Source organism: Xenopus laevis, chromosome 7L, assembly GCF_017654675.1.
Source record: "Xenopus laevis strain J_2021 chromosome 7L, Xenopus_laevis_v10.1, whole genome shotgun sequence".
In the NCBI taxonomy this organism is placed as follows: domain Eukaryota; kingdom Metazoa; phylum Chordata; class Amphibia; order Anura; family Pipidae; genus Xenopus; species Xenopus laevis.
In genome coordinates, this window is record NC_054383.1 from 67,724,213 (window position 1) to 67,742,304 (window position 18,092).

The 18,092-nt window shown below is 37.9% G+C and overlaps 1 protein-coding gene across 1 annotated transcript in view; it reads left to right on the forward strand.

Moving 5' to 3' along the window:
• Nucleotides 1-18,092, forward strand: part of LOC108696366 (protein dispatched homolog 3) — a 64,085-nt gene that overhangs the window by 18,186 nt on the left and 27,807 nt on the right. The window contains exons 7-9 of the mRNA XM_018225666.2: nt 638-783; nt 15,458-15,613; nt 16,329-16,490. Of these exons, the coding sequence (XP_018081155.1) occupies nt 638-783; nt 15,458-15,613; nt 16,329-16,490 (464 nt within the window). The remainder of the gene's footprint in view (nt 1-637; nt 784-15,457; nt 15,614-16,328; nt 16,491-18,092) is intronic.

Consider the following 18,092-nt stretch of genomic DNA (forward strand, 5'->3'; position numbering starts at 1 on the left):
TGTAATAAAACGTGTAAAGTTTACCCAGGTGTAGTAACCCATAGCAACCATTTAGATGACTGCTTTCAAAAGCTAACCAGTAGACTCCATCTGATTAATTCCTATCAATTATCAGATCAGTAGCAAACTTTGAACTTTTTATTACGTAATTCCTTTATATGAAAGAGAAACTTCTGAGCCAGCAATGCCTCCGAATTCAGGAGAGGAGGGCCAGTTTAGCACATTTTTAAAATTTTCATAGCTTATTTTGAAGGATATGTTCTTCACCCAATAACTAGAAAGTGCTCTAAGCTAAAGAGACAGGGCTCACAGGGTAGGGTCAAATGTATATTTACAAGTCCACTCCTGAGTCCCTGGCTACATCAAACATTGGCCATTTAAGATGTAACAACCTTTAAATTTGCATAACATAACCTACAAATTTGCATAACATAACTCTCCATGTCCAATGGTATCACACATTTTGCATTGAAACAAGTGTTCCACTATTAGTCTTTATCTACTTTTTCCACCCTTTCAAATAGCCCTTTGCACAAAGTATTATTAAAAAAAAACAGGTTGTAATGAGGCACTTTTATTTATTTTCTTATTATTTCTTACATTGAGTAAGCTAAATGTATTTTTCTCTTTTGTTCAGTTGTAGTGAAAAGTGTCTAAGGGACAACAATTTGGACATATATGAGGATCTGCTATTGGCACAGGACCCACCATCCAGATCAGTTCAGAGCACAGCCCAGTACATAGATGATGATATTCCTCTCTTGACAGTAGAAGATGAATTTGGTAGGTTAATCGTATACTGTATATTGTTCGTCATTTATATTGGGTAATCATTAAATGATGTCTCTAAAGTGGTAACTGGCTAGCCTTAACTGAATTTCAGGTAGTAACTGGCTAGCCTAAATTGAATTTTAGGTCAGACGTTTGACTGATCTTTGTGGTCACACACAAATGGAGTTATGGTCAACCAAATTTGCAGTTCCACTAGACCTCAAAGTGTGGCTGCTGACTATTATAGAACACCTTTAACCTGATAAATATGTACGAACTGTGAGGGCTGAGCTGCTCTGTCAGGCTGTAAACACATAACTAGCATATCTGTACAGACCTCCAAATCTGGTTGGAAAGCCCTCATAAACCAGACAATCCCATATAGAGAAATTACCAATAAGAACAGAGGCTGCCCGGATAAATACCATAAAGCATGGCATTTCTGGCTTGAATGCCCCCTGTAATGTTCCCTGGTGGTCTAGTGGCTGGCGGGGATGCCTGTTGCGCCTTCATCGCGGATGCCGCTGCATGGTCCCTCTTCCTCGGTCGCTCGTAAGCACTAGGGCATGCGTGTCGCGCAGTTCCAGGTTATACACGCCATGTGCATGACATCATCACGTCGAGTGGCACGAAATTCAAATATTTAAAGGGGCTTTGAGCTCAAACTCATTGCCCATTGTTAGGTCTAACTTGTTAGTATCCTGGGTGTGATTCTTGTCTTGTTTGATTCTTGTCTTGTTTGATTGTTTGACTCCTGCCTGTTTTTCCCCTCGATGTATATTTAAACACCATGGCCTTATTATACGATGACCTGGATCGTGCTACCTCTGCTGATACCGCGTCGTAAACTCTGTCAAGGGAGAAGGGTAATTGAGGAGTACTGTACAGAATTCTGCTGCTGTTGAGACTGGGTGGAACGATTCTCCGTGCCAATTCCGGATGGGGCTTTCTGTCAAAGACATTCTGGTTAATTATCCCCCTCTTTCCACTCTGGATGACCTTATGAGGTTAGACATCCAGACTGATAGGAGACAAAGGGAGAGACAGGCTGAAAGGGGTAACTCTTTTCCTACGGTAGTTAATGCTGACCTAACCCCAATCCATTCTTTACCTATCCCTCAGAAGGAACCCATGCAATTGGGGGTTACTCATCTGTCCCCTGAGGAAAAGGCTTGAAGGCGATCTCAAGGTCTGTGTATGTATTGTAGGAATAAATGATAAATGGTCATTTCCTTAACCATTGTCTTAAGAAGCCAGGAAACTTCAAAGCCTTAATGGAGAAGGGGAGCTCCATTTGCGTGTAGAAGTTTCCTCTCCCCAATTTTCTTCTAGGAACTTAGTACCTGTCATTTTGTCCTGGCCTGGGGGTTCAGTTAAAATCTCTGCATTAGTGGATTCTGGGGCAGGGGGGAATTTCTTTCGCAGTAAAGTATAATATTCCCCTTATTCCCTTTATACCTCCTATGAGAATTTTGGCAATTGATAAAAGCCCATGCACTGACTATCATGGCCTTAAAGGGGAAGTAAAGTGTAAAATAGAATAAGGCTAGAAATGCTGTATTTTCTATACTAAATATAAACATGAACATACTGCACCACAAGTGCCTAATTAAACAAATGATTTATGATTTCAAAGTTGGCCACAGGGGGTCACCATCTTTTAACTTAAAACATCTTTGCAAGACCAAGACTGTGCACATGCTCAGTGTGGTCTGCTTAGGGATAGTCATAAATTATAAAAATCAGCACAAGTCAAATAATATCTGCCAGAAGTCGACACAGCACGACTGATTAATAATCAGAACATTCAGACTGCACTGGGTCCTGTGTTGTCATGTAATCCAACGTGGATTTTACAGTTTTTGTATTGTTTAATACAAACTTTCTCCAACTCTGCAGAACCAGTGGCTGCAGAAAAATAATCCTCCAAATAGAATCCTAGTTTATCTGTTTAAATCTGGCACCATGATCTTTGTCCCTGCAGTTGGACTTGGAAACAGTAAAGAGGTATGTAAAGGCAAAAATAAAATCCAATACAAATCTCTACACAGTGGCCGACTGCCCTACAGGGAAAAAACAAACCTGCTTGAGTTCTGAATGGCTAGGAATCGTTTCCCTGCAGAGCAGTTGACAATTCCTATCCACAGCAGTCAGAGCAACTAAATGAAGGGAGAATTTCACTGCATACAGTCAGGTTTCTTATAAAAACGGTACACCTTTTTTAATTAAAGTATATTGGAGATAGGTTTCTTTTTCATTAAAGAAAGTAAAAATGGGGTTTTATTATTTTCCTTTACATACCCTTTAATAAAATGATGGGTAAAAAAACGCTATCCCATTCCGCTAATTTCGGAGTTGTTTGATCAAGTCAAGAATCTACACTAAACTTGATCTTAGAGGTTCATATAACCTAATTCGTATTAGGGAAGGGGATGTGTGGAAAACAGCCTTTAACACCAGGGATGGCCACTACGAGTATTTGGTCATGCCTTTTGGCATATGCAATGCACCTGCAGTGTTTTCAGGAATTTGTCAATTACATTTTCCGTGATTTACTTGGGCTGTTTGTAGTAGTGTATCTTGATGATATTTTTTCTTCTAACTTGGGTAACCACCGACAGCATGTATAATTTGTTCACAAATTTAGAGAAATGTGCCTTTGAAGTTTCTTCTCAGTTTTTGGGGTTCAACATATCTGGGAAGGGGTTGGAGATGGATCCCGGGAAAGTTAAGGCTGTATTGGACTGGCTTCAACTCCTCTCATTATTTGCAAACTACTACAGGCAGTTCATAAATTTTTTCTAGGTGTATCCCTATTTAGGGATCTGACCAAGAAGGGTGTGGATCCCAGTATGTGGCCTCCTGAGGCTATCCAAGCCTTCTTAGAGTTCTTAAAAAAGGAATTTTTATCTGCCTCTATTCTTCGTCATCCTGACACAACTAAAATCTTTATTGTGGAGGTAGATGCCTCAGAGGTTGGGGCAGTTCTTTCCAAAAGGCATCCGATAACTAAAAAGGTACCTGTACATCTGTGCACTTTTTTTCTAGGAAATTCTCATCTTCTGAGGCCAATTATGATATTGGTAATAAAGAATTGTTGGCTATTAAACGGGCCTTTGAGGAATACAGACACTTGTTGGAGGGGCTAAACATACTATCACAGTTTATACTGACCACAAAAATCTTTTATATATTGAGTCAGCAAAACCTTTGAATACAAGACAGGCCAGATGGGCTTTATCTTTACCAGATCTAATTTTTCTTTAACATACAGGCCTGGTTCCAAGAATACTAAAGCTGACGCTCTCTCTAGGAGCTTTGAATCAAGCCTGTCTGAACCGTTAGAATGTGTTTCTATTATTCCCAAAGAGATGATTGTGGCAGCTTTAGGGTCAGATCTCGCCACACTTATATCTCAGGCACAGACATTGGCTCCTGGGGATACACCTTCTGGGAGTTTATTTGTTCCTGAACATCTGAGGGAGCAGGTACTTAGTGAAGTTCACAATTCTAAAATGGCGGGGCATCCTGGTATTACTAAAATTACTGCTTTATTGTCTAGAAATGTCTGGTGGTCTTCATTTAAACAAGACATACAAAGTTTTGTAAATGCTTGTCCTGTTTGTAAAAGGTGAAACCCTTCTAGGAATTAATCTGAAGGCTTGTTAAAGGGGATGTATAGGCAAAAAAATAAAATCCCATTTTTACTTTCTTTATTGAAAAGAAATCTATTTCCAATAATCTTTAATTAAAAACGTGTGCCATTTTTATAATAAACCTGACTGTATGCAGTGAAATTCCCCCTTCGTTTTACTTGCTCTGACTGCTACAGATAGGAAACTTCAGAAGGTCCCTAACTGCTCTGCAGAGAAAACGATTATACTTTCAAATGGCAGGAGGCGCTCCCCCCACCTTACTTTCCAGACCTCGAGCAGCTTTGTTTGTTTCCCTGTAAAGCAGCATGTGACTGTGTAGAGATTTGTATCCACAGACCCAGTGCAGTCTGCATATTCTGATTATTAATTTGTCTTGTTGTATTGGCTTCTATGGCAGACATTATTTGACTTGTGCTGTTTTGATTAACTGAAGCCCAGACTACATTGATCATGTGCATAATCTTGGTCTTGCAAAGATGTTTAACAAAGTTACAAGATGATGACTCCCTACTGCTAACTTTGAAGTAAAAAATAATTTGTTTAGTTAGGCTTCTGGTGCAGTAAGTTCATGTTTATGTTAAGTATGCAATGCATTTCTAGCATTATTCTATTTTAGACTTTAGTTCCCCTTTAAGGTCATTGCCTATTCCTGATAGAACCTGGTCCCATCTGTCTATGGACTTTATACTGGATCTGCTTCCCTCTCAGTGGAAAACTGTTACCTGGGAAGTGGTTCAGCAAAATGAGTTATTTTATTCCTTTTTCACACCTTCCTTCTGCTAAAACTCTGGCTGAATTGTTTATTTCTAACATTTTCAGACTGCATGGTTTTCCGATCAATATTGTATCTGACAGGGGAGTAAAATTTGTTTCTATATTCTGACGAGCTTTTTGCTCTTTAGTGGGGATCGATTTATCCTTTTCCACTGCATACCATCCCAAACCAATGGTCAGATGGAGAGAGTTTACCAATTCTTCTCTTGAGCAATTCTTAAGATGCTATGTGTCTGATAACCAATCCTATTGGGCTGAGTTGTTGCCTTGGGCAGAATTTGCTTATAATAATGCATCTCATGCATCTAATGCATCTACCAGGCAATCGCCGTTCTTTGCTGTGTATTGTGTGCATCCTAAGGCAGTTTCTTATTGGGGTCTTTTATCCCTGGTACCTTCTGCTAACTCCTCTTTTAAACATTTTGCTAAAATTTGGGCTGGGGTACATGATTCCCTTTTAGCAGCTACTGTCGCTCAAAAAAGAGCAGCTGATAGGTCCCATAGGGATGCACCCAAATATCAGATGGGAGACCTGGTCTGGTTATCTACAAAGAATATTAAACTTAAGATGCCTTCTCCTAAATTGGGCCCCAGGTTTATTGGCTCTCTTGTGGAGATCATTAATCCTTTCTTGGTTTGTCTCAAACTGCCTGATAACTTTAAGATCTCTAACTCATTTCATGTCTCTCTTTTAAAACCAGTGATGCAGGTTCGACAAGTGTTGGTAGAAAGTCAGCCCTAATTTTAAGTCCAGAGACTCCTCGACTCTCCTCGACACTGTACCTAGCACAGTGGAAGGGATACTGTCCTGAGGAGAAATCTTGGGTTCCTGTTTGTGATGTTAGGACTTAGGAAACAATTCCATCTTAGGTTTCCTGACAAGCCTGGGGGTCCGGTGGCCCCTCTTTGAGGGGAGGGTAATTTAACATACCCTGGTGCTCCAGTTGGCCGGCGGGGATGCCCGCCGCATGGTCCTTCCTCGGTCGCCGGTAAGCACTACGGTGCACGAGACACGCACCTCTGGGTTTTATGCACCAGCACGAAATTCAAATATTTAAAGGGGCTTTGAGCTCAAACTCATTGTCCATTGTTAGGTCTAACTTGTTAGTATCTTGGGTGAGATTCTTGTCTTGTTTGATTCCTGTTTTGACCCTTGCCTGCCTGACTACTCTGAACTCTGCCAATTCTGACCCTTGCCTACCAGACTATTCTGATTCTACCGGTATTGACCCTTGCTTGCCTGACTATCCTTGAACGCTGCCTGTACCGACCCCAGCCTCATTGACTTAAACGTAGTTTAATTAACTTAATTTAGGGAGCTGATCGTGACACCCCTGCACTAAATTACATAGAGAACTATATGCATATGCATTAAAGGAACAGTTCAGTGTAAAAATTAAATCTGGGTAAATAGATAGGATGTGCAAAATAAAAAATGTTTCTAATATAGCTAGTTAGCCAAAAATGTAATCTATAAAGGCTGGATTGAGCGTATGTCTAACAGAACAGAACCAAACTTCCTGCTTTTCAGCTCTCTAAGTGGATTGACTTTAAGGGGGGCCATATGGGACAAAACTGTTCAGTGAGTTTGCAATTGATCCTCAGCATGCAGGTCAGATTCAAAAGCAAACAGTTATGACCCATGTGCCCCCTCAAGTCACTGATTGTTTACTGCCTGCCAATCAGTGGAAAGCAGGAAGTAGTTTTCTGGCTATTATGTCAGACATCCAATGACTCCAGCCTTTATAGCTTACATGTTTGGCTAACTAACTATTTGGAAACATTTTTACTTTGCATAGCCTATTTACCCAGTTTTTATTTTTATACTGAACTGAACCTTTAAGCTCCATTCTGTATGAGCCCTGGCCCTATGTATGATCACGGTGTCTTGTTTTACTACCGTAGTATAAGTTATATAGTACCATTTCTTTTGATTATGTATGACCTTTAAAGTTTAGTGTGTCCTGGTGCATTTCTAACACTTTTTGATATTGTATCTTACGTATGAATTGTAAATTTATACACACAAACACATACAAATATTTAAGAAAACTAACTTAGGGCTCTTACACACAGACATATGAAAGTGCATTTATTGAAATTCAAGTAAATAGTGTATTTTGTATGCACTTTTTTTTAAAAGCAGGTTTTTTTAGTTCAAGAGCTCTCTGTTTTAATATGTGGAGATGCATTTTCAGCATAGAAAAATCATGTTGAGTTCAAAAAAATTTGCAATTGAACATGACTGTGCTAAAATGCAGATTTGAGTGGTGGGTACAACAAGGCAGATTATGATATGTACATCAGTGCACTCAAACTTGCAAGTCAAACACAAATGCCTTTGTGTAAAACTACATTGCAGTTAAGACATCTAGACGCTGGTGCTTATACAGTGACACATTTGAGATGTTTTAGGATATTGTGATATTTGTTTGAAGACTGTCATTGTAAATGATAAAACTCAATACGGAATATCCGTTAGTTTGCTTTATTGTTACATTATAATCATGGTTCTGAATCTAACGTTGTTAGCCCAAGCAAATGAAGAAAAGTAGTATTAATAACACCAAATGAATTACAGTAAATTCAAATTGATTTCAGCTTTTGTGACAAAATATGTAGTTCTTAAATGATACTCCAAATTCATAAAAGTGATACCTGGAATCATAATTTAAATTTAAGTGGAAATGCAATAAAAGGAACAACGTTTGCTACTGTTCTTATCACCTATAGTAAACATCTTATTGGTTGCCATGGGAAACTGCATGTGGGCAAACTTACATTACACAAACAACTCCAAAACTCAATATTTACTGTAGCTTGCTCATCAGAATAAAGACTTTGTGAATTTGGCTTTTTTTTTTTGCAACAATTTAATGCCAAAAAAAATCCTTATGCCAATTTCAATTTATGGCACCTTTGTGAATTCCTCCCCATGTGCAACATGATGTTTTTATTTAGAGGCCATTTGGTTTAAGTGTTTTTTAGGGATAGCTAATAAACCCGTGGTTTTATAATTTTGAAAAGAGGAAACAAAGGGTCGCTATATAAATTGCATGTGCAAATCATTGGAAAATATAAAGGCAATAAGGCACTTGAACAAAAGTCAGTTGGAAGTAGATATAGGATTCAGAAACCATAAACAAAAAGGCACAGCAGAACTTCAAATTCACTACTCAGATTAAAGGGATACTGTCAAGGGAAAACTTTTTTTTCTCTCAAAATGTATCAGTTAATAGTGCTGCTTCTGCAGACTTCTGCACAGATTTATTTTATATTTCATTTTGAAATCTGACATGGGGCGAGACATATTGTCTGCTTCCCTGGTTCCCCCGGTCTTGTGACGTGTGCTTGGATAAACTTCGGGTCACACTTTACTGCTGCTCTGCAAGTTTAATGGTATCACCCACTCCCTTCTACCCCAGCAGCCTATCAGCAGAATGATGGGAAGGTAACCAGATAACAGCTCCCTAGTAAAAATCCATGCAACACCTTCAATTAAAACTGAGTAGGAGAAACAACAGCCTGCCTGAAAGCAATCCCATAGTGCAGCACTGGCTCTTTCTTAAAGCACGACCAGGCAAAATAACCTGAGATGGCTTCCTACACATCAATATTACAACTAAAATTAATACACTTGGGTTAGAAAGGAAATTTTACATGGCAGAGGGAATTATTTGCAGTGTAAACAGTGTAAATTGGAAATAAAACCACACCATAAAATTCATGACAGAATCCCTTTAAGTGTAGTTTATACAAGGCATAGTAAGTCCAACTACAAGCTTCAGTTTTATAATGTTGTATGTAAGATGTGCTAAATGGCTACTGAATCCAGCCATTTAAGCCATACAGTGTCTGTGAGTGCTCCACACTATCCAGTCTATCTCAGTTTTGGTTAAAAGTGTGCATACTTTTTGGGGGTCCTAGATGAGATAATCCCAGCTAAATATACTCGAATCTCTTTTCGTATCCTACTCTTTTATGCAAAGAAAACTGTAGCCCTTCATTGGATGGGTAACCTCTCACCCTCTCTCAATGCGTGGATACAACTGGTTAATAAAGCAGTACCCCTATATAAGCTCACCTACGAAGTTAGGGGAACACCAACAAAATTTGATAAAATTTGGGGCTTGTGGAATGACATTGACCCGACCCGACCCCTCTATAGCAAGTCTTAGCAGAGTCCATCTCCTACTATGAAATCCTTCATAGTTTGCTATCCTACATATCCTCGAGGGTCCCAACCTAGCCTTCAGATGTAAAGTTCACCAGAGTTTGATAGTGTCCATCTCAACTGCTCAATAACTGCATTATGTTATGCTCGGTGATAGCCTGTGCCATATTTTCTTCCTGCCTAACTTGTACAGTTTAATCTGCGAGTGTACTTATTCATTGTATGTATGATTGTTGTGTGTGTTTAAAAATAAGAAATAAAACTTACCTTTAAAAAAAAAAAGTGTGCATATTTGTACAGTGCCATATTGCAGCATGCACACTGCATTGGTTTTTACAGTATTTAATGGAGAGTGTGTTGTTGAGTGGGTTAATTTGTTTGTGTGGATATATAAAATGCTTATACTTCATGACTGCAATAATATATGCTGCAAACCAATTCCTGAAAAAAAAATCAGATTTCATTTTCTCATTGTAAAACACGTCCATATCCCTTCAGTCCTGCTGATTTCTTTTTAATAGTGGCCGCCAGTCAGATGAGCTGCCAACTCTGGCCTTGTACTATATTACAGTAACTAAGCAATTAATTAATCCAAAATTAGTCTTTAAGCAGTCAATCCTTCTGCAGTAGTTGATTGTGCTGTCCTTTGCAAAACTGCCTTTGTTTTTTTTGGCACGGCTATGGAAGGAAATGCTGCTTCTAGTGCTATGCTATAGCACATTTTTTATTTAAAATGTCTCATTGTTATCGAGGTAACATATGGCCACAGTTTTTTTATCTTCATCTTTATATATCTTTAGATATTATACATTAACACTGGTTGCAGCTCAATAATGATCATTACACTGCAATCTAAAAAAAACATGCAGCACACATCTGAGCTGATTGCTAATCATAGTACAGGCAGGACATTAACAAATCATAACCAGAAATAAACTTGGCATTAAATTGGTGTCAAATTTGTGTCATTTATTAAAGAATTTACAATTGTCTGAATGCAAATATGCATCATCAAATTGCATCATCCTACAGCAATGCACCATGCATTTTAGAGGAGATAGTAAAGGATAACATATTGTACTATATTTCGAATTACTATACTATAAGTACAGTATATGCCAGCCTGAGATGGGACAGGTAACGCGTAAATTTGACTTACATTTGTAAAAGGCACAAAGGGAAGAAGAAGGTGAAAATGGTAAAAGGTAGTGGTGATTTTGCATGTATGAAGCAGGAGAAAGCTATAGCTTCATGGCTTAGATAGCAGTGCCACTGAGGATGGTTTTTGCACAACTATTTATAGATAATCATTAAAGCAACTACAGTAAATGCTGCCTTTATTAAAATATAATTTGATCTTCCCTAAAGCATACTTGAGGCAAAATTCTATGTTTCACAGTAGTGAATAATGTACCCACTATTGTAAAATATAGGGATATTTTAAGTTACCAAGGCTTTTTATGACCATATAAAAGCAAGGTCAAAGACTGTGTCCTTTTATACAGGTCATGAAACTCCAAGGTGACATCTAATATTCACTAAGTACCATTTATAGGATATTCATGGCTCTTGTGAATTATAAAATGATGTAAATGATATATGATACAAAAATGTTATTGTTTTCTATGGAATAATTAAGCATTTATGCTTATGGTTCAGAAACTTCTAATTAGCCTCAGAGGCTACATGGATCGGAAAATATATTCATTACTACCCTTCATAAGTCATTAAAGAGCAAATTAATGTGGACCTGTAGCAGAGTGAGGTGCTACAGGCTGACCAGCTGGGTTTGATTAGCCTCAGATGGCTAATCAGTAGTCCTTAAGGGCCCTTACTCACGGGCATTTGAAGCTGCGCTCCCCTGCATTCCGGTTTTATGCGTTCAGCCGCAGGGGAGTGAAGGAGTTTCAATGCGGCTGTACTCAACAGACGCATGTAAGTGCCGAGCAAAGGTTGGGACGCAGCATGTTGCATTTTACCTGCGTTCGGCGCTTACATGTGTCTGTGTGAGTACAGCGCATTGAAAAGGATTCAGCCATTGTCTGCTTAATCTCCAAAGATTAAGAATTTGAATAATTATAAGAATTTTGTTCATTTGGTCTTTGCTGCTACTCGTAAATCCATCTTTTTATATTGGATCCAAGACACTTCCCCAGATTTAAAGGTCATCTTGTCCTATCTTAAATCTCTCTGCATTGATGAAGCAATAGGTTTTAGGTATGGAAATTTAGGTCTTCTTAAACTCTGGTCTCCCCTTTTTAAAATTCTGAAGTTTATGCTTGTTGATAGAGAGGAAGACCTTATTTTATTTTATTTTATTCTATATAATTTTGTTTTTCTTTGATGAATTTTGTTATTGTCCTATTTGATGTTTTGTTTACAATGAATTGCTACATGATATTTCTTTTTATTATGCAATTGACAATTGTTATGCTAAGCTATTGCTTTGCTGCTCTTTGTTCTTTCTGTTTTTAAATATGCTAATAAAAATAATTGAAAAGAAAGAAAAGGATTCAGCGCATCTACTCCTGTGCTTCCCTGCGGCTGAACGCATGAAACCGGAATGCAGGGGAGCACAGCTTCAAACGCCCGTGAGTAAGGGCCCTAAAACCCAGGCTGGTCAGTCTCTCAGGATCTCTAACTGAGAGAGACATACAGAGAGGGTCTGGGATCCTGAAGTTAAAGATCCTATGTACACTCACAGGAAGGTCTGTAATTTTACTGCCTTTTTGTTGTTATTGAACTGATGCTGCTGACGAAAACTATTTTTGTTGTTTGGAAAGAAAAACTGCCTTTTTTTGGTACCTGTTTGCTGTGAGCTGAAATAAATGCAATTTTTTTAAGAGACTTTTGCTGTCCTGACACTTAGTCTGTCATATGACCCAAAACAGAACCCTGCTGTACCCCACCAAGAACCCTACTCAAAGTGGAGACTGTAACAATGACAACCACCCTCTGTACACAAACCTTTAGCTGGTTACCTACCCAAACAACATTATTAAGAACAACATTTCGTTTATGTGGCACTGTAAAAAAAGCTTTGGAAAAATCCAAATATATCACATATTCTGCAACCCCACGGGCTTACTTCATCATAAAAAAATAATCAATAGCCTATCCTTCATGAAGCCATACTGTTTATAATGCCATTCTCCAGAAAATAATCTGGAATGTGATCTCTTACATGTCACAGATGTCAGACAGATCATAAATATTGTAAGTATATTTTCTCCAGTCTATAGGTAACCATACAAGATGAAAGTGAGTTTGAGAATATCAGAAAAACCTAACTAAGCTCTTTAAGTACCCAAGGGTGCATTAAATCAGGCACTGGTGTTTTGTTTACAATTTTTAGCAAACATTTATGTATCATAGCATATGTCATTTATGTATAATATCATATGTCAGTGAGCCATCTACACCCCCACCAGGTGGGTCATGAGCCTCTGTCTCCTCTGTTGTATGCACTGAAAAAAATAACGGATTCAGCACATTTACTTTTTCTGTATCCTTTATAATTTAAATTATTTATATTAATTAATGAAGCCATTTACATACTTACACTTACATGATATACTTATAAAGGGAACTGCTGAAATTGCTTCCTCGTTTTCTAACTTTGCCTTCCTGATTACTGTTTTACAAATATTATAGTATTTATATTTTTTAAATGTAGTTCTGTTCCCTGACTTGTTTTTAGGAGGATTTCTGATCACAGGAAAAAATAAACAGTTTGTTAAGCTAACAAACACAAATAAATAATCTTCTGAAAACTCCCCTTTTATTAACTATTTAAGTGTCACAGAACTTAGAATCTGCATTCTGTGGCATAAAAGTACTGAAGTGCCACAGAATGAAGATTCTATGTTCTGCTGCACTTCCAGGTCTGTGAGCTGGTTTAGGGTCTCCCTATGTTAAAGGAAAACTATACACCCAAAATAAATTCTTGAGCAACAGATATATTTAAGTAAATATTGACCATTTACATCTCTTGCCTTGAACCACCATTTCGTGATGGTCTCTGTGCTGCCTCAGAGATCACCTGACCAGAAATACTGTAACTGTAACAGGAAGAAGTGTGGAAGCAAAAGAGAACTCTGTCTGTTAATTGGCTCATGTGACCATAACAAGTATAGTTTGTTTGGTATGTTTGTGTGCACAGTGAATCATACGATCCCAGGGGGCTGTCCTTATTTTTTAAAATGGCAATTTTCTATTTATGATAAATGGCACATACTACTAAAATATATATTATGCAATTTGTTTATTTACATGAAGCAGGGTTTTACATATGAGCTGTTTAAGCAATATACAGTATATTTATAGAGACCTGCATTGTTTGAGAGGTATAGTTTTCCTTTAAGGAATCTTATGGCATGTAATACAAATACCAGGTGCTTATATTGCAGCAGCCAGAGTAAATCTATGCATATTAGGCATCAAACTGTTCAGGAGACACCTAGCATCATATTTAGGATATTTTATGTTGGCATGTGACAACATGTGGGGTATATAAGGTAAAATGCAAGCTTTGTGATGATTTTCAGAAATTTCATAAAAACCCCTATGTTTAGAATAGTTCTGCAGTTGGGCAGTTTGCAGTAGAAAGGTGTATTTACCTATTTTGGATTCATCAAAATGTGTACTTTTGGAAACGATATGGTTTTTAGGGTCTCCCTACTGTTAGGGGATCTTATGGCACGTAATACATATACCAAGTGCTTATATTGCAGTAGCCAGAGTAAATCTATGCATATTAGTCATCAAACTGTTTAGTAGACCCCATAATCATCATCATCATTTATTTATATAGCGCTGTCAAGATACGCAGTGCTTTCCCCATGTTGGTATGTGACAAAATGTGGGGTATAAAAGGGGGTAAAATGCAAACTTTCAGATTTGCCATTTTGTATTTGCCTGAATATGTTATTTCCAAAAATAAATAGTTTAGTGGGGTTATTATATATTTTTTTCGTTTTTTACCCCACAAAATGCAGTAAATGTGTGTGTTCAGTAGCTGAATTGACCTCCCCGACAATTTGTATGTACTAACTTGGGTCTCTAAGCATCAGATAATTTGGTAATCCTATGCACATTAGACATCAAACTGTTCAGTGGACCTGGAGGAGGGCATTGAAAGTACTGTTTCTATTTTTTCTGATGATTCAAAATTTTGCAGAACTATTGGTTCTATGCAGGCTGCTGCCACTTTGCATTGTGATTTGACTAAATTGGAATACTGGGCAGCAAATTGGAAAATGAGGTTCAATGTTGATAAATGCAAGGTTATGCACTTTGGAAAAAATAATATAAATGCAAGTTGGCAGTGTGTTGGGAGTTAATTTAACTGAGAAATATCAGAAAACAAGTTGCCTAACTCTGGGCAGTGCCATTCTGTGGCAAATAAAGTTCTTTATAAAAAAAAAGGGCTTTTGCATAAAAAAGGGCATAAACTCTATGGCCTCTTTATAGGTCTCTGGTAAGGCATTGAGTTTTTGGAATGCACTGCTGTATGATGTTCTTGGACAAACATAATATCCAAGGCTATTGTGATACTAAAATCTATAGCTAGTATTGATATGGGTATACATAATTTATGTGAGGGCATGGAGGTGTCCGTGTGAATGTGTGTATGTATGAATGCTGGGTTTCATGTTGAAGCGTTGAACTTGATGGACTTTGGTCTTTTTTCAACCCAAATTAACGTTGTAACTATGTTATTTGTGTCAGATGTTCCAGTAAAAGGTATAGTGCAAAGGATACTTTCTCTGTGCAAGTGATATCTGCAAGTTTTTAGTGAATGTGTCCCCTGGTGTATTGGCACAAACATCTACCCCATACTAAATCAGTCATATTGTTGCCTTTTACTGTAATGTTCTTCCTACTATGAATGTCTGAAGGGGTTCTGTTTCATTTGGTTTAATTTTAATGTTTTAATTATGGTGACTCACTAAATAAGCTTAGTCTTCATCCATCATCTGTTTACCTTAAGATTCATTTGGCATCATATTATCATATCAGATGAGAAAGAGACATGCAAACTGTGACCTTAATAAAACTGATAATATTGTTTTGTATCCAGTGACTTTGGAATTTGAAGATGTTCCTTTGGTTTCTGTCCTGCCTTTGGAACAAAAGACTGAAAAAGACAGAAGAGATCATGTGATATGGTGGCTCCAAGGCTTTTTGCATCATAGTGTGATGTGGACAACAGCTCGAGGTCGATATATCACTGTTGGTGAGACTTTTCTTCTTTCAGTCATACACATAAACTGTAACGTGCTATATAGGAAAAAACACTTTAGCATCTCTCTATATCCATCGACTTTATTCCAATAAATTTCGCACATCTTGAACGAGGCACTCACAATATTTCTAAAAGTTAGCAAATAAAGCTTCAATTAACTCACACATTGACCAGTGCTGTGAATTTTTGTGAAAAACTCGACTGGTAAAATGTGAGCTGGGAATGTTTTACTATACTGAGTCAAGACAAAAGGAATGATTTAAGATAGGGTGTAAAAATAAGCCCCATGCTTCGTTTTTTTGCACTGTGTGTGCTGCATCCCATGCCTAATGAATTGCCTCAGGACTCTGCGCTTTATTTCAGAGCACCGATACCTGCTGCCTCCCCTATAAATACTACACTGCCTTATGTATTCATGAAGGCGGGGAGAGGGAAATTCTGATGATAGTCAGGAAACTGTTAAGAACTGTGACTGACGGGAGTCCATGGATTGCCAAGGTCCAACATTAATAAACCTTTCAGAACTTTTTGAGTGTGCCCCTTAATGTTCATGTATGGAACCCCAGAACAAAGCTCAGAAGTCAGAAGACCTGTGGCAATTCTATATACAAGTTAAATCTTCTTGTTTTATTACTGACCAAATGTTATTTATTTGTTTTAGTAAATTTTACACTTTTCTAATTAAATTCATTTGAAAATTTTGCAGGTTGTTTTGTTGCAATACTTATATTTTCTATAGTTTTTGCCACTCGTCTTCATCCAGCCAGCAGGGCACCTATTCTTTTCAAACCAGATACCAATATACAGTTGCTACTGGACCTGAAATACAACTTAAGTGCAGAAGGAATATCCTGCATTACTTGCTCAGGTTAGTGATAATAAAATGGTGTTTAAAATACATTGTTCACTCTGGCTAATCAAATATGTCTTGACTACCTGAAGTATGTGCTGCTTTCTTCATAATAGGTGGTGGGGGTGTGTGGAAAAAGTGCTTTAATACTTTGGGGCCCATTTACTTAGCTCGAGTGAAGGAATAGAGAAAAAAAACTTCGAATTTCGAATGGTTTTTTTGGCTACTTCGACCTTGAATGGGCTACTTCGGCTTTCGACTACGACTTCGACTTCGAATCGAACGATTCGAACTAAAAATCGTTCGACTATTCGACCATTCGATAGTTGAAGTACTGTCTCTTTAAAAAAAAACTTTGACCCCCTAGATCGCCACCTAAAACCTACTGAAGTCAATGTTAGCCTATGAAGAAAAATCGTTCAATCGATGGATAAAAATCCTTCAAATTGAACGATTCAAAGGATTTAATTGTTCGATCGAACAATTTCTCGTTCGATTGTTCGATCGAACGAATTGCAGTAAATCCTTCGACTTCGATATTTGAAGTCGAAGGATTTCAATTCGGCAGTCGAATATCGAGGGTTAATTAACCCTCGATATTCGACCTTAAGTAACTTTGCCCCTTTATTAAAAAATATATATATATAGGCATGTTACGGTGCTACGCAATATGTTGGCGCTATATAAATACATGTTAATAATAATGGACTACCCACCTCAACCGAAAAATGGTTATAACATGTAGCCTAGTGTGCCCAACAAGCAGTGTGTGTATTTGCACTATGATTGAACTGTGTGACCACATGTTAATAAGTGGTACAAGAAATATAAAGAAGGTGAGCATTATGCAGTTTTATGGTTTTCTACTTCAACTGAAAAAGAAGGGTCTACCATTTTTGCAAGATAAGGTCTTGGCTGTTCCAAAACAGGGTTTTGCACTATTTCTGAAACCCCTACCTTGAAATCATAGCTTAACTTTAAGGATGTGTGCATGGACTACAACCTTTTCATACATCTCTGGTCGCAATATGTTCCCAGACAACACAATCTGAAGATAGCAAATATGTAATCTTCCCTATCTTCCCTTTACATTGCAAAAACCACCAATACCAGATATAGAATTCTCCTTGATTCCTGCATCTTTTAGAGCAGGGGTGTCCAAACTTTTGGCTCGCAGGGCCACATTGGCAAAAAAAGAGAAATTGTCTGGGGCCACACATGAAATACTCAAACATGTTTGACTTGTAAAAGTAAAGGAAATACACAGAAAATAACTACAATGCCAGTTGGATAACCAGATGGAGCTATACACTGGAATATGGGACACCTGGATATTAAATAGACTTATTATTATATTATTATTACTAACTGGGCAATGGGCAGAGTCCCCCCTCCTCCTAAATCCTTTGCGACATGACGTTTCCTCGGGAACCAAACTGGGCCGCATTCATATGCATCCTGGGCCGCATATGGCCCTCGGGCCGCAGTTTGGACACCCCTGTTTTAGAGGGTTAAGTTCTATTGAGCCATGCCCTCTTTAGCTCCTGTATCAGTCAATATTTGTATGTTATCTCTATGTTTGATGCATACACCTATCTATCGTACAACACTATGGACTAC